The 16,619-nt window shown below is 37.5% G+C and overlaps 2 protein-coding genes across 9 annotated transcripts in view; one reads left to right on the forward strand and one right to left on the reverse strand.

Moving 5' to 3' along the window:
• Window positions 1-15,839, forward strand: part of LOC134676166 (gastrula zinc finger protein XlCGF57.1-like) — a 48,122-nt gene extending 32,283 nt beyond the window's left edge. For 3 of the 8 annotated variants that reach the window (XM_063534461.1, XM_063534464.1, XM_063534463.1), the window contains exons 4-5: window positions 673-729; window positions 1,201-3,587. In XM_063534461.1, the coding sequence (XP_063390531.1) occupies window positions 673-729; window positions 1,201-2,768 (1,625 nt within the window). In that variant the 3' untranslated portion in view covers window positions 2,769-3,587. Of the gene's footprint in view, window positions 1-672; window positions 730-1,200; window positions 3,588-8,639; window positions 8,945-11,156; window positions 11,293-12,190; window positions 12,245-12,661; window positions 12,721-13,053 lie in introns of those variants that run through there. The other 5 variants (XM_063534458.1, XM_063534457.1, XM_063534456.1 and 2 more) reach the window with 4 other exon arrangements.
• LOC134676521 (lactoylglutathione lyase) lies at window positions 4,325-8,038 on the reverse strand. Its single transcript, XM_063534905.1, has 5 exons — window positions 7,940-8,038; window positions 7,757-7,826; window positions 7,229-7,452; window positions 6,137-6,247; window positions 4,325-5,245 (listed from the first exon to the last, which is right to left on the reverse strand). Exons 1-5 carry the CDS (start codon window positions 8,014-8,016, stop codon window positions 5,131-5,133), a joined length of 597 nt encoding a protein of 198 aa, XP_063390975.1. The 5' UTR covers window positions 8,017-8,038; the 3' UTR covers window positions 4,325-5,130.
• Window positions 15,840-16,619: the final 780 nt, after the last annotated feature.

Here is a 16,619-nt window from a genome sequence, read left to right on the forward strand (position 1 = left end):
TGGATATTAATGTTAAATTTCATGTTATTTCAGAAAGTCGTTTTGATGACACTTTTAAAACTATTTTTGTTTTTGAATGTAATGTTGATTGCATGTGAGTGGATTTTAGGCGGTAGGTTCATGTTACTGTAGACAAAGTACTAGTACTAGTGAGATGGGGTCGTTGTATTTCAACCCACCAAGGGTTGAAATAACAATGTTTAAAATATGTAGCAAACGATTTTCAACAAATCATATTTATAAAATCACAGAGAAACACACTCTGAGGAACGCCCTTTCGAATGCGAAATATGTCATAAGAATTTCAACAAATACTATACAAAGTACTAGTACTAGTGAGATGGGGGTTGGGTGGTTCGAAATAACAATGTGTAAAGAAAAGATCGTGAAATTTTTAAATCACTGTTAGAGTCTGTGCGGAATGAGAAGATTCGTGCGTGTGTAAGGGAAGCGACTCTTCTCTTTCCGCACAGACTATATTTGGGCGGGTTTACAGTCGCCATATAAATATTATAAGCCCCACTAAGCCCCACGGTAAGCTATCATCATACAAAAAATGCCCTTACCAGGATTCGAACCCAGGACCATGGGCTTCATAGGCAGGGTCACTACCCACTTGGCCAGGCCGGTCGTCAAGTCAATATATAAAATAAAAGTTTGTTTTTGCTGCAGGCGATATCAAGCTGGAGAAGTCAGAGGTGGAGATGGCTGACGGCGAGGTCGTGTCAGGTGTGTACTCAGGCATATATAAATCACTAATCAGTATCTATAGATAAAATAGTTTTAACTGAGTCTTCATTAAGATTTCGTTTCATGGTTTTATTGGCAAAACTTTGGATCCACTTTTCAAAAGTTAGAGTAGTAAGTAATCTAAATTTTATATTCGTTTCGAATTACCTATCCAATCATTATACACTATAATTTTGAAGTAACGAACATACCCAATTTAGTGTAATAATTTTCTAGTTTTGATTTTACCACTTTGTTGGCGTGATTGCTATGTGTATATGCCCATGCTTATATTAATATCACTGGGCTAAGCAGTGGGCGGTCAGATATACGGATATGGCAAAACAAAAAGGGTTGGAAGTTGACTACAGAAATAAAAGCTGAGAACCAGTGGCGTGTCGATAGGATCTCTTATATGTATTCCATGAACATTTCCAGATTTTAAGATGAAGTATAATCTTATTGTTTCAGTGGCCATATACGGTGGGCCACCAGGGCCTTCAGCGAAGCCAGTTTCTACCGCAACCGACGGCGACACTTCACCGGCGGATACCGTCACCGACCTCGACGACTCCAAGCCGGCTCGAGCTTCTGGCCGCAGTAAAGTGCACGAGTGTGACATATGCCACAAAAAGTTCGAGAATACAAACGCTAAAACCAGACTCATGATCCATCGTCGCTCCCACACCGGAGAGAAGCCTTACTCGTGCAATGTATGCGACAAAAAATTCGCACAAAGGAGCCACTTAAACACACATTACGCATACCACATAGGGAAGTTCAAATTCTCCTGCGAAGTGTGTGGCACGCGATTCATTCAAAGAAACCAATATGTTGTGCATATGCGTGGGCACACAGGTGCAAGACCGTATTCATGTGATTTATGCAACAAAACTTTTAGACAAAAAGGCCACTTAACCGTTCATATGAGAAAACATTTGAAATATGATCCTAGTAGCGTAGAGCCGGGAGAGATTACGTGCAAAACAGAATTTGCTGATGAAACTGAAGATTTTACATGTGATATATGCAAAAAACAATTTGCAGACGAAAGTGCATTAAACACTCATAAAAAAAATCATTCTGGTGATTATCCCTTCACTTGCGATATTTGTGAAAGGAAGTTTAATACGCAGTTTGCCTTGAATAATCATAAATTTGACCATTCTGGAGGGAAACCTTTTAAGTGTGAAAAATGCAATAAAGGGTACACATCGAAAGGTGCTTTAAATCTACATTTGAAAGTTCACACTGAGGATTACAAGCACGCGTGTCTTCTATGTAGTAAACGATTCATAATAAAGGAGAATTTAAATGTACATATGCGCGTACACACGGGGGAAAAGCCTTATACCTGTGCAACTTGCGAAACTAAGTTCCGCTATAGATATAGCTTGAAGAAACATTTATTGGAGAAACACAATCAAGTTATGGACAAACAGTTCTGTTGCGACATATGTGGGAAACGATTTGCATTACAGGGGACATTAACTAAACACATGGAGAAGCACGCTGAGCAAAAAAGGGAGGAAGAAGCCAAAAAGGAAGGGCGCTTAGAAGACAGGCCCTTTATGTGTGAAATATGTAGCAAACGATTTTCAACAAAAGGTATCTTAAGAAATCACAGAGAAACACACTCTGAGGAACGACCTTTCGAATGCGAAATATGTCATAAGAACTTCAGAATGAAAAAAAGTTTGCAAGATCACATGAAAGTACATGAGGACTTTAAACGGCACTCATGTGAAGTGTGCGGCCAGCAATTTAAACACAAATCTGCCTTAGCAGTTCATATCCGACGTATGCATTCAAAAAGTATGCCTCACACTTGCGATGTGTGTGATAAGTCGTATCCAGTTATTGCTGAATTGAAGAAACATTATCGCGTGCACACAGGGGAGAGACCATTCGCCTGCGAAATATGCTATAAGAGGTTTCCTCGGCAAGATGGTGTAAGAAGACACCTTAGAAAAGTTCACCACGAGAAACCATCGAAATATATTAAATTAAAAGAATTTAATAATCCTTACAATAAATAATAAAATACAGTTAACAATACAGAAAAACAGTGGTGACTGGATGGATTATATTATGTATATGCATACCCCGGTTTAACGGGTACTATTTGGTTTCACTTTTAAAAAGTGGAAGGACAAGGAAAATGTTGATAAAGCTATTACTTAAGAAATCTAATTTTTACTATTATATAATTTTAAACCTTATAATAGCTATCATACATACAATCAAATGAACTGAATTATTATTTGATGTTATTTTAATTATTGCTGTTAAGATACTGATGTAGGTGTATACTTATGGGGCACTATCTATGAAAAGAGACCTTATTGTCGATGGCGCTTACGCCGCACTGCGTCGCGCGGCATTGTATTAATATCAGAGCATCGTTAATAATGACGTAAGCGCCATCGACAATAAGGTCCCTTTTCATAGATAACGTCACATATGGCTGAGGGCCAAGGGAAAGGGGAGGGGCATACATTGGCATACCTACGCCCGTGAGTCCATGTAAACTAACTCTGCAGCGCGTTTGATAGCACAGAGTGTGAAATCACTCTGGAAGTGTTATTTTAAAGGCCTTCCAAACGGGATGATGAAATCGGATCGAAATTTTACGTTTATGATAACTCTTCACACGCTGTGCTATTAAATACGGTGCTTAGATAGACTATTGCAATAGGTTGTCCATACTATTCATGCTCGGATATGTAGTCTTAGAGAAATAAATAAGCTTACAGTGTTATCTCCATAGATAATAACCCATTTACATACCTATAATCAGTTTAATCAAGCTTCAAGAAAACTTATTTGGAATAAAATTAATAAATATTCAATTCTAATTGAGTTTTAAACTTATTTAATACTTTTACCTACCTACAAGTTCGTATAAGTTTTGATTGGCTAAGATCACAGAATATGTAATAATATTACCGTACATAAAGGACACTTCCTACAAAACCGAAGTTTGACAGCGATTCAAGACGAATCATGATATATCCCATTCTAACTTATGGCACTATCCCTTTCGGCTATTTAGGGTTGTCAAAATTCAAGCCATTATCTGTGGTCGTGCACGCGAAAGGACGTCAATGTCAACCCTAATAATTGCTCGGAGCAGTACTGAGAAGAACGGAGCCGAGTTTGCCCGAAGTCTGGAGTGTCTCCCCACGCACTGCTATTACAGACGAGCGAAAGCACGCCAGCGACCGCCCGCGACAGCAATCGGCGACCGCCCGCGACGGTCGCCGATACGCCGCGGCAATCGCTGATGTCGCAGCGCGCACTCGTCGATGTGTGTGTGTAGTAGACTACACTCCAACGAGTGCGCGTTGCGACATCAGCGATTACCGCGGCGTATCGGCCGGCGACGGTCGCCGATTGCTGTCGCGGGCGGTCACTGGCGTGCTGTCGCTCGTCTGTAAGGGCCCTAAGATAGAATGCTACATCTTGCGCGGCATTAGAATATTGGACGATGTCAAGCTGCGCGCAGTAGTCGCTCGCGGCACAACACGTGGGATCATTTTTAAGCTCTAGTCAGTTCATTGTTTACAGGTCACAAAATAAAAAGGGAAACACGTTTAACGTATATATTTTATTATATAACAGATAATACAAAACTTTAATTCTCACTTTTTCTTATTAATAATAATCTTTATAACATTTTGGGCCGAAATAATTTAAGTCATAAGTTTATAACGATATTATATGACACATCGTCCGTATAGTTACTACAAAAAATAAACCTCGAATCTATAAAGTGGTTTTAGAATTAGATAGAGAAACTGACAGTATTTATATAAAAATAGTAATAACGTTTCTATTGCTAAATAATGATAATTTAATAAAAAAAGTCTAATATTTGATTGTAATTTAACCTGTCTTATGTACAATAGGTAAAGTGTTTACATACATACATATTTAGGTATTTCATAACATAGAGTATGGTCAAACTAACTCTGCATGGCATTTACAATGGCAATGTCATCATTAATGTCATATTTCTATGAAAACATGACCTATATAATAACACACCATCACTGCTCATGTCAAGTCGATGGAAAGTTAGCCGACACGGACTCTAATTACAGAAAAGAAAACTTACTCCTTATCTAATTCTAAATACCACAATGATCCACAGTCCCCGAGATTATGATAAGGGTCTACACAAATAAAAGATATTTCACGAGAATGTCGCTTACAAAATGCCATTCTTTTGATACTTCTGAAAATAATGAGAAAGCGATATTTGGTGTTGTAATATTCCATTACTTAGTTAACACATTGGCAGTATATTCTCGAACTTTACGCATTTGATTAAGGTATTTACAACAAGGCAGAATCATTTCGTAAGCGACATTCTCGTGGGATGCTCCATAAGGATTTTTACATGGCCTTGAAGATCTCGATCCAGTAGCCGTCTGGGTCCTGGATGAAGGCCAGCCCTTTCATGGTCCCGTCCTGCGGTCGCTTGATGAACTTCACTCCTTGCTCCTCGAATCTGTCATATTTTTTATATTTATTTTAGTTCTTATTTAAACAACATGATCATATTTTTAATCGGCTTCAAAAAAGGAGGAGGTTCTGAATTCGTACTTTAAATACCTGTGACTTAGTATATTATTATACTTAACTAAGTAATCGAGGCTTGTAAAGTTTCATGAATAAGGGGGTAAATCACTGGACCAGTAGGATTATCAGCGCAGGAGTGCCGCGGCAGCATCTCGCCCGCGAGATAGACTACCCGACTTTTTCTAACTATATTAATTAGAGAGGGATGGGTAGGCTATCTCGCGGGCGAGATACTGTTACTGTCGCGGCCCTCCTGCGCTAAGCCTCCTGAAGAGATTATGGTCATCATTGAAAAAGTACCCTATACAGGGTTATTTATTATTGTATGTATTTATTAACAATATTTTTAAAATACGTATAAAGACGTCAAAATATGGTAAAGATAAATGGACGCACGCGATCGGCGGGGTGGCAGGCGACGACCGCTGCTGTTGTCCAAATTTGTTCATTCAAGCCCGATCATGTGCGTCCAGTCCGCGGCCTTACAAGCGGTTTACATGCTCGCGCGAGCCACGAGCCGAGCCGCGCCACGAGACGCGAGAGGAGCGGTTTTTTGGACACGAGCCAAAGGGGCTCGCGAGGGACGCGCGCTTGCGTTTACATCGTTCGGCTTGTCATTCGGCTATAAACCTTATGCCGTGCCGTTAGTGTTTAAAATATATTAGCTCGACGAGCTTACGAGCCTCGAGACGAGCCACGAGGCGAGAGTATAATCAGTAGCTCGACGGGCTTACGCGCTCGAGGCGAGCCACGAGACGCGCCGCGAGCCGAGCCACGAGCCGCGAATCTAAACTGGCCATTAGATCTTCAGTCGACTTACTTAGCACAGGCCGCCTCTACGTCGGGCACCAGTATACCGATGTGGCCGTACCCACGCGGCTCACTGTTGCCGTTGTGGTAGCTCGAGTCGTCGCTCTCGGTGCCCCAGTTGCTGAAATAAACAAAATTTTCATAAAACGTGGTTAAACCTTTAATCCAGCGGTCATCAATAATCAGAGAACCGATTTTTTAATTTCGACTACTCGATTTCGTGTGTTTCGTTCAATAATATCTTCACTACTAGGAGTATCTACTCCTATGCCTAGTACCTAGGCATTTAAATTCTACTACTAAAATCAAAAACGAGTGGTCAATACCACTAGATTCCCAATTTCTATAGCTTGAATTTCAATAATTTGCATTTCTCTGTTTTCCGCCGATTTTCGAGTAACGAAACGATCGAAATTCAAAAATCGGCCACCAGATTTAATCACGTATAGGCTAAAGTAGCCGGTATCGTATTCCAGTTTGCGCAAAGGCTACATGACACCCACACATATTACGCAAACCTGCACATTATGGTTTACATTCCACAACAGTAGGTAATGACCTAGTTGGAATTATGTGTTACTAATTGCAAATTAATAGAACAGCATGTTAAGAATGTCAAATGTATTCATCTTAAAACACTTTGAACATTTGTTGACATGTAATATTTTAAGAATATTTTGAGTGAGTATTGGCCCTCATAATATTATTAGCATTTTGGTTGCATCATGGGAGCATAGTATTTAGCAACTAAAAAATGCTTATCTTCAAGATACAATACTGGAACTCTGGAGTCTATGTCTACAATGGTAAATCTTCGAAATACAAATATTGGGTTATTCCCACCAGTTACCACCAAGTTCTTACCAGTGGTAACTACTGGGATTTTTTTTCCCATCTTTTACCACTGGTAACTACTGGGAAAAAAAATTCACACTAGTTACCACCAACTCGACTTGGTGGTTTTTTTGTGACAGGCCTTTACAGACACAGAAAATCCTGAAAAGTTAACGTATAAGTTTTAGGACTAATGACAATCAGACAATCATTACATAATGACTTTCAATAATGATGTCAAACAAAGGGACCCCTATTGAAACCTTACTGTGTCAGCTCCAGGGTAGCTTTCCTCGTTGTAGCCCAAGTCAGCCTCTTTGCCTCGTCCTGCGGCACGTCGGCCGGGTTCTCATAACCCATGAAGTACAGAGAGAACTTCATAGCAGGGAAGTCCAGTTTCTTGAGGAGGGTCATCCCAAGCACACCGGTGTAGAACGGGAGCGACTTGCGGGGGTCTTTGATGCGGTACATGGTTTGTTGGAACATGAAGTCCTAGTGGTATAAGACATTTTATGAATTTAGTTAAAAATAAATTACTTCGTGTTTGTTATTTTAGTGTTTATAAAAACAAAATTTGTAATCAAAATTGTTTTTGTTTGTCCATCACAGGTATAAAATAGATCATAAGTACAGGCCTTATAATATTATTGTTGTATCACCATGTTGAGCCTGTGACTACAATATGCTGTGCGGTTACGATTACCTATAGTCATATAGTGTAACAAAAAATCACTTATACTATAATATGCTTTATACAAAAAAGATAGTAGTGCGGAATTAATAATAGAATATTTACCTTAGTTCCTTCATGAGGCTTCACACAGAGGGCCTCGACCTCTTCGTTAGTCAAACCTTGAGCCATGGTCCTAAAAAAAAACTTTAAAGTTGTAGTTTCTTTAAGGTTATGTTGAATATCTATGTAAAGCGTCGAACCAAATAAGTATCCAGTAAGAATGGATTTGGGAATTAAGTTATTTACCTGTAGATATTTAGATAAGGTCTATACGTGCAAGTTCTAGAAAAGAAACTCGATAGGCGAATTGATAACACGACCATTGACTTGTGCCGCTTTGACAGATTGAGGGTGACTTGACCACTCTTGACACATTGATAATTGCGTTTCGTTACCGCTTTAAACATAGTATCTAGAATCATATTTATTGCAAATTTATTGATTTATAATGCCGGCAACATACATACATCATCACTGGCTCAGTGACCCAAAGAGGATCTTGGCCTCTGACACAAGAGAGCGCCATTCTGCCCTATTTAAATACGTAACGATAAATCGTAGCGATAAAAGTGTGCAGTCTGAACTGCGCAGTTTATAATCAAAATTTACTTGTGTAGCCGGGGTAAGGTAAATTTGACTTTGTAAAAATTGCGTTTCAACTTATAAATGGTCAAAAAAATCTTGTCAGCAGAAAAAGGCGGCAAATTTAAGAAATGTAGGCACGAAGGGTTATCGTTCCATAGAAAATTTTGATTCCGCGCCTTTTTCTACTGACAATTTGCTTGACCAACTTTATATTTTATACCAAAAAACTTGGCATAATATTTACAAACTTGGCCTTCAAAAATGTTGATCAACACTCAGAAATAAACAAAAAAAAAACAGAGCGACATGACATTAGCAGTCAGTCAGCCATTTTTTTTGCCCATTTACAGTGACTGTCGGACTGCCTGCGCTGTAGGAACCACTCGCTGATACCCATACTTCCAATCAGAAATCGATATGCGACTGTTATCTTTATATAGATGGAATCGCAAAAGTAGATTTTAAAGTGTGAATTATGTATTAGCGTAATCAACTGTGTCTGTGACTCAATTATCACAGTGTTTTATAAGTTAAACAATGGAGGAGTTACATTCCTGTAGCTGTTGCTTGGTGCGACCCTCGGAGAAGGGGCTCAAAATGTTGTATAAACATCTCGGCAAAACAGAAATATATTACGACATGCTGAAAGACTGCTTCGACATAAATGTAAGTTTAAACAATTTATTGCTCGTTTTCATAAGCTATTATGGCTCTGAGGCTCATTTTGCTGTAATAGGTTTTTTTAATGAGATCTCAGTGCGTTCTGTGGAGATATGATCATCTTAATACCATTTTCCACGAATCTGATTAATCAAATGTCCTTAATGATAAAAATGTTCAATTCCCAGATATGGTTGTGCCAATTGGGGTTAATCTGTCTTTATGGGCAGAACTTTGAGCAAAAACTTTTAAAGAATGAAAAATATTGCATAGTTTTGTCGGTTTGTATTTAATGTTGTTGTTGTTGATGTTGAGCAATACACCTGATTGGTGGATATTGTAAAATCCTAATTTAACCACTTGACCGTCCGATGATAGCATATTGTGACTGATACCTATTTAATGAATATTGACCTTAATAACAATGTAAATTATAATAATATTGAATTGACATAGTAATGAATAAGATAGCTAGTAGGTAATAAACAATAATGTTGCTTTATAATATTATGATCTTTATAATATATGAGTAGGGTTGAATAGTTTTTTTTTATATGTATTTTGTACCTTAGACATTTTTTTTTTGTTTAATCATAAGGTTATTTGAATTGTACTATATGTATTTTAGGAATAAGGACATTGTATACCGTAAACCGGTTGATTGTGACACTCTCTAATCAAATAATATTGTAACATCTGTATACTGACATTGCATAATCTGACAATAAATGATTACTTACTTACATAGTATCAGAAAAAAATATGCTCTTAACCGTTCGCGGGAACCTTACTATCTAAAGGGGTGGAAGAAAGAATTGATTTCAAAGCCATCTAATGGTATATTTCGGCATTATTTACTAATTCTCTTGATGCGACAACGTAGCCTAACTAAATAGTTAGCTCTAAAAAATTTTAGATAGCAGTGTAGTTATAATTTTTGTAGAAAGCTGTGAATGCGCTGCGCGGGGCGTGCATCGTTAAAAAAAAACAGACGGTTGACAGGAAAACAGTCTCGCGGGCTGGACGGTGGAGTGGTTAAGAAATTAGATACTTAAGTATGAACCTGAACCTTTAAGTATTGAAATACACGCCAGAGCTACACAAGGTTAACTGGATTGAGCAATAAAATAAAATTGGATTCATTATTTTCTATTACTAGGTACAGGTCTATATTTAAATGAGGCAGTTGGTAAGAAGTAATTGTGTTCAGCCAAGAAAAGGTTGAAGTTTGGATGCATGAAACTGATTTGTATTATTGTACCACATAACTTTTTTGCCAACCCCCCTGAAATAAGTAGTAGGCCTATAATCATAATAATCATAATAGCCTTTTATTGCCAAAAACTAAAACAGTATTACAAAAAATATATAAACAAATTTACTTAAAAACTAACACATCGTATTCACCGGATTAGTGTTCAGCGTGTCATCTGACACATAGGCCTCTCCCAGCTGCTTCCATTCCTTTCTATCAATGGCTTTTCTGGACCAGGTGGCGCCCCCTATCGACTTGATGTCATCCATCCATCTTTTAATTGGTCTACCTCTTTTTCTGTTACCGTCTCGTGGTTGCCAGTCTGTAATTATTTTGGTCCATTTTTCCTTACTATTCCGTGTCATATGGCCTGTCCATTGCCATTTTAACTTTCTTACTTTCTTGATTACGTCTTCTATTTTCGTTTTTGCTCTTATTTCATCTGCTCTTTTACGATCTTTTAATGTGATGTTCATCATACTTCTTTCTATTCCTCTTTGGCAGGTTCTAAGCTTTTGGAGATGTTTCTGAGTCAGTGCCCAAGTTTGGCAGCCATAGGTTATACATGGGAGGATACACAAGTTGAAAACTTTTTTCTTAGCTGACATTGGAAAGTGATTACTTTTAAGTATCTCCTTAAGCGACCAGAATCTTTTCCAAGCACTTGATACTCTTCTCTCTATTTCTAAAGTTGTCTGGTCTCTGAATGATATAATTTGTCCTAGATAAGTATAGTTCTGTACATATTCGATATTTTCATTGTCTACTATTATGGGCCTTTCTTCTCTGTTTGTCATTATGTTCGTTTTTGATTTATTTATGGTAAGTCCGACTATTCTGCTTGCCTCTGTCAGCTGTTGCAGCATGTGTTGGAGCGTCTGAGCGTTGTCAGTTACCTATAGATTATCTTATAAAATCCAACATTTCAAAATATTACAACAAATTTTTAATTTTATTTTGCAGCTAGGCTTAGGGTATGAGGAGTGTGGGATCTGCGAGGTGTGCGTGGGGAGGCTGCGAGACGCGAGTGACTTCAAGCAACAAGTGAAGCGTAGCCAGGCAGAATTGCAGGCACGGCTCAAGGGAGTTATCACTGCCAGTAAGATATATGAGATATTAAACTTAAGTACATGGTTAGGGGACATTTACCCTGCTAAACTGAAAATCGTAATTAGATTCCAAAAAAAGTAAGACAATGTTGCCACTGCAATCATTTATTTTGTAAAATAGTAAATTCCTTTTTATAAATAAACACGCTAAGATAATTTATTTATTGGTAATTTTACTCCTATTATTTAAAAAAGTACTTTTACTTACTTATTTTTACATAAATACAAGACGCGCTAGTAAAAAGTGGCAACAATTATTGGAATCTAATTATGATTTTCAGTTTAACATATCCCTACAACTGGCATACATAATTTTTAGTCATTCAAATATTAATGCTCTCTCAATTTGTTAATTTTCTATGTTTACATCCCCTCTAAGGGGGTTTCGAAGTGTTGTTCTTGTTTATCCTCTCTTTTCTTATGTAATTGTGGACCTCCCAGTTCCTTGGTCCGACCTTTAGGTTATGACCTATCATAACAAACCTGCAATACATAATTTCATATCAAGTTGGATCTAGAGACTGTGCCTCTTCATTGCAGATAGATGGTATGGACGAAAGCTACTTGTTTAAGAGATCCAACTCGTGAAATCATTGGATAATTGCTAATATGTATTTCAAATGTACAAATAAGTCTGTTATGACAATAATTACTAAACTTAATTTGAATGATATTTGGTATTAAGATCATGGGTACATTTAGCACTATTTTTTGTATTTATTTTGACATAAAGTCAGAAGATCATCTGACCTGATCATCTGATAATGAGCGTGTGCTCATAATTAGGTTCTTAAGGTTCCATAGCCTAAATTACAAAGTTTCGTTATGTCCCTCTGTACATTTGTCACAGCCATTAAACTCGAAAAGTGTAATTTTTATTTGTTGCAGGTGACAAGTTCAAAATCAAGTTGGAGAAAGCTGCTGGAGATGAAAACATCGTGGGTGTGTATATTTGATGTAATATAATAAGTGTTTCTATACATTTTTGTACACAATTACCATATTTAAAAAAGTTAGGGTCATTACTAATTGTAGTTGTCAAAAAGTTTTAGTTCATTATTTCATTTCAGTACTTAAATGACACTTAATTGCATGTTATTAAGTTTTGAAATTCTCCAACGTTACAAAGAGAACATCTCTAAACTGTAAAAATATACCTACTTTTATTTTTGGTTAAAGCACTCATCTTTTTGGTACTTCCCTAAACTTGATTAATCTTCATATGTGTCGCTTAAAACTCGGGTAAATCCATTTGACCCTCTCAGCAAATATCTATCTTATTTCCTTTTTTTAATACCAAAATAGCATAATCTGACAGATTAATGTGTATCAAAGTATCACATAGTGTTATTTTGCTCCAGGTGACATCAAGCTGGAGAAATCTGAGGTGGAGATGGCCGATGGCGAGGTCGTATCAGGTATGTACTCGACTAAAGGTGGTACAACGAGTTGCAAAAGTGCGTACCCATTCCATTCATAAAGTGGGTACATATAATAACAAAATAATCACTTAAATAATTAGCAATACATTAAACTAAAATAGTATTGATCTCAAAAAGAAAATAAAATCTAGAGCGGTGAATTACTGAGATAAATCTGTAATACGCCACTATTTTATTCCAGCAAGATATTTGCATAAGGGCTTATGCTTTTGTGTTGTTTGCCAGTCATTACATTTTCATTAATATTTTATTTAATTACCTCCTTTGTATCTTGTATACCTGCTTCTAAAATTTGACTTATTGCTTCAGTGGCCATATACGGAGCACCAGGACCTTCAGCGGAACCCATTTCTACTGCGTCAAAACGAGACACTTCCCCGGTGGAGGTGGCTGACACCAACCACGACGATTCCGATCCGGCTCCGGCTCCCAGCCGCGGCCGCGGTAAAGTACACACCTGCGACATATGCCAAAAAACATTCAAGAACCCTAATGCAAAAACCAGACTCATGATCCATCGCCGCTCCCACACTGGCGAGAAGCCTTACGCGTGCAACGTATGCGATAAAAGATTCATACAAAAAAGTCATTTGAATACACATTATGCATACCACATGGGAAAGTTTAAATTCTCCTGCGAAGTATGCGACAGGAGATTCGTACATAAAAATGAATTTGTTATACATATGCGGATACACACAGGTGCAAAACCTTTTTCGTGTGATATATGCAACAAAAAATATAGACAAAAAAGTCACTTAACCGTTCATAAAAAGACACATTTGAAATTTGATCACAGTCAAGTAGAGCCAGGAGAAATAACAGTATGCAAAAACGAGTTTGCAGATGAAACTAAAGATCAAGTATCTTCAGACCAGCAAATATTCACTTGTGATATATGCAAAAAACAATTTGCAGAAGAAAGCACCTTTAACGCTCATAAAAATAATCATTCCGGGGATTACCCATTCACTTGCGATGTTTGTGAGAGGAAATTTAACACGCAGTTTGCGTTGAAAAATCATAAATTTGATCACACTGGAGGAAAACCTTACAAATGCGATAAATGCAATAAAAGATATACATCAAAATGTGCTTTAAAACTACATTCGAAACTTCATGACGAGGATTATAAGTACGCGTGTGTTGTATGTAACAAACGATTCATAAAAAAGGACGCTTTGAGTATACACCTGCGAGTACACACGGGAGAAAAGCCTTATAACTGTGAGATATGTCAAATGAAGTTTCGCTATAGATGTAGCTTAAAGAGACATCTTTTAGTTCAACACAACCAAGTTATGGACAAACAGTTCTGTTGCGATATTTGTGGGAAGCGATTTGCACTACAGGGGACGTTAGCTAAACATATGGATAGACATGCCGAGAAAGAAATGGAAGATAAAGCGTTAAGGGAAGGGAGAAAGGAGTATATGTGTGAAATATGTAGCAAACGATTTTCAACGAAAGGTATCTTAAGAAATCACAGTATAACACACTCTGATGAAAAACCTTTTGAATGTGAAACTTGTCATAAGAAATTCCGGAAGAAGAGAAATTTGCAGGACCACATGATGGTGCACGAGGACTTTAAACAACACGCGTGCGAAGTGTGCGGCCAGCAATTTAGGCATAAATCTGCCTTGACAGTTCATGTTAGAAGAGTTCACTCGACTGACAAGCCACATGCTTGCGACGTTTGTAAAAAGGCTTTTCCAGTTCTTGCTGCATTGAAAGAACACTATCGTGTTCACACTGGGGAAAGACCATATGCTTGCGAAATATGCTACAAGAAATTTCAGCGCCATAGTGGAGTTAAGAAACATCTTATAAGCGTTCACCATGAGAAACCTACGAGATTTATTAAATTAAAAAACATGAATAATTTTAACTATAACTAATTTAAAAAGATAGTCCCATTGAAAAATCCAGGCTATTTTACATTGTGCAGTTTGTTATAAAGAACGCTTACATAGATTCGTATGCGTAATAGTTAAATTAATTATAAAATACCCTCGATTTTATACTAAACATCCAGATATAACGCAACGCTACGCCAGTAGGTTTCAAAATAAGCTGGTGCAGGCCATCCCTTTAAAACTAAAACTACATTCAAATAAATGTAATATTTAAATTGTTCGTGTACTGTCTGCTTAATCAATGTGTAATTTTCTTATTTTGTTCTTTTTAAGTCAGTGCAAAGTAATCTTAGACGGACTAGGCAATAAGTTAAGATACAATTAGTTGTGCAATAAAGATTATGAGTACCTACCCTATAAATAGTTTCCAATCTTGTTACTTGGGAAGTAGCTCCACCGTTCAGAAATTACACCACTTTGAATGTACATGGTGCCTGGTGGCCCGAAAGTATATTGACATTTTTTTACTGCAACATTGTTGATAATTTAACAAACGTTTGAGTTTGTGTGTTAATGCCAAAGGAGTTTATTTTAAAAATATACTTTATTATGATTGCAATTTTAATTTATAATTACATTTTGTTAAAAGATGAGTAATTAAGAAAATTATTCTTAAAATTCTTTGTCAATGTATTTTTGGGCTGTCCCGTAGGTAGGTACGTACAGTCGCCATCAAATATATCGGAGCTGCCGAGGTGGTCAAAAATATCTGAACACGCACTCTAGCGCCTTGAAAATAGAGGCGTGTTCAGATATTTGTGAGCACCTTGGCCGCTCCGATATATCTGATGGCGACTTTACTATGTGTGTAGGATATAAGGGGCCTACATTTGTCCCTAAACTGTACTTAAAAGATGGGCAACGCGCTTGTGATAACATGCCGTGTTACCATCGTAGTATATCTTCTTCTCAGTCGTGCACCCTTGTCAGTGTGGTGGTGGCTGTTTGTATGACGCACATGGCTGGTCTTCATTTCTGGTTATGTTGGTATTGTTAGAACTATTAACAGTGAGCAGTGAGTCAAGTAGGTACTTTTATTCGGACAAATAAAAAACAATATGGATTTAAGGATTAGTATAATTATACATCAAATATCTACAGTTCTGAAATCAGACAAAATAACATATATTATTTCTATTGAATGGAAAATAAAGTTTAATAAACGTATTTACAGCATTTCGTATTTGTTTATTATTGTTTTATCGAAAAAATACCTTAATTCCTGAATAATTTGTTCCTTATATGTAAAAATGTTTCAAATAACTCAAAAAAGCAATTTTATAGACCTCTATTCTAATATAAGTCGAGATCAGGGATGTTACGGAGCTCCGTTTCCGTTAAGACTGAACTTCCGTTTGGTATTACACATCCGTTTCTGTTCCGGTTCCGTTACTTTTGAAACGGAAGTATATCGGATGTCAATGCTTAGCGCGGCAGCGGGACATGAGCAGTGTCCATCAAAAACAAACAAGTATACCAATCATTCGCTCATCGCGAAAGACCTGTGTCGTATGCAAGCGGCTGAATGGCGTCAGATCGCACAGGAAAGGAACGAATGGCGCAATCTAGTGTCGGAGGCCAAGATCCACTTCGGGTCGCTGAGCCAGCGAAGTATGTAAGTATTCGCTCATCGCCCCGCTTGTCACATGCTGCACTAATTGGTTGTTTGGGGGACACAACACCACGGACTATAACATCTCGTCTACCTATCTATCACTCAGGTTCTATTCTGGTTCCAGTTCCGTTTCTGGTTCCGATTCCGTTAAACGAAACTGAAAACATCTGTTTTCGGTTCCCATAAACCACATCCGTTACATCCCTGGTCGAGATGAAGTTTTATTCGAAATTAAGTGTCAAATCTCGCATGTTGCTTAGTAAATAACCAACTATATGGGACTGGGGGTCAAGTTTGTCCATGAATTAAGAAAAAAACAACGGTTACGTGCAAAAAGTTTT

This window comes from Cydia fagiglandana, chromosome 24 (genome assembly GCF_963556715.1).
Source record: "Cydia fagiglandana chromosome 24, ilCydFagi1.1, whole genome shotgun sequence".
Taxonomy (NCBI): Eukaryota; Metazoa; Arthropoda; class Insecta; order Lepidoptera; family Tortricidae; genus Cydia; species Cydia fagiglandana.

Coding starts and splice junctions, on each gene's coding strand:
- LOC134676521 (XM_063534905.1), bottom strand. CDS start 8,016: ATGGTCGTGTTATCAATTCGCCTATCGAGTTTCTTTTCTAGAACTTGC. Junction 7,453..7,756: donor AGCCTCATGAAGGAACTAAG/GTAAATATTCTA, acceptor TTATACCACTAG/GACTTCATGTTCCAACAAAC. Junction 5,246..6,136: donor GTAGAGGCGGCCTGTGCTAA/GTAAGTCGACTG, acceptor AAAATATGACAG/ATTCGAGGAGCAAGGAGTGA.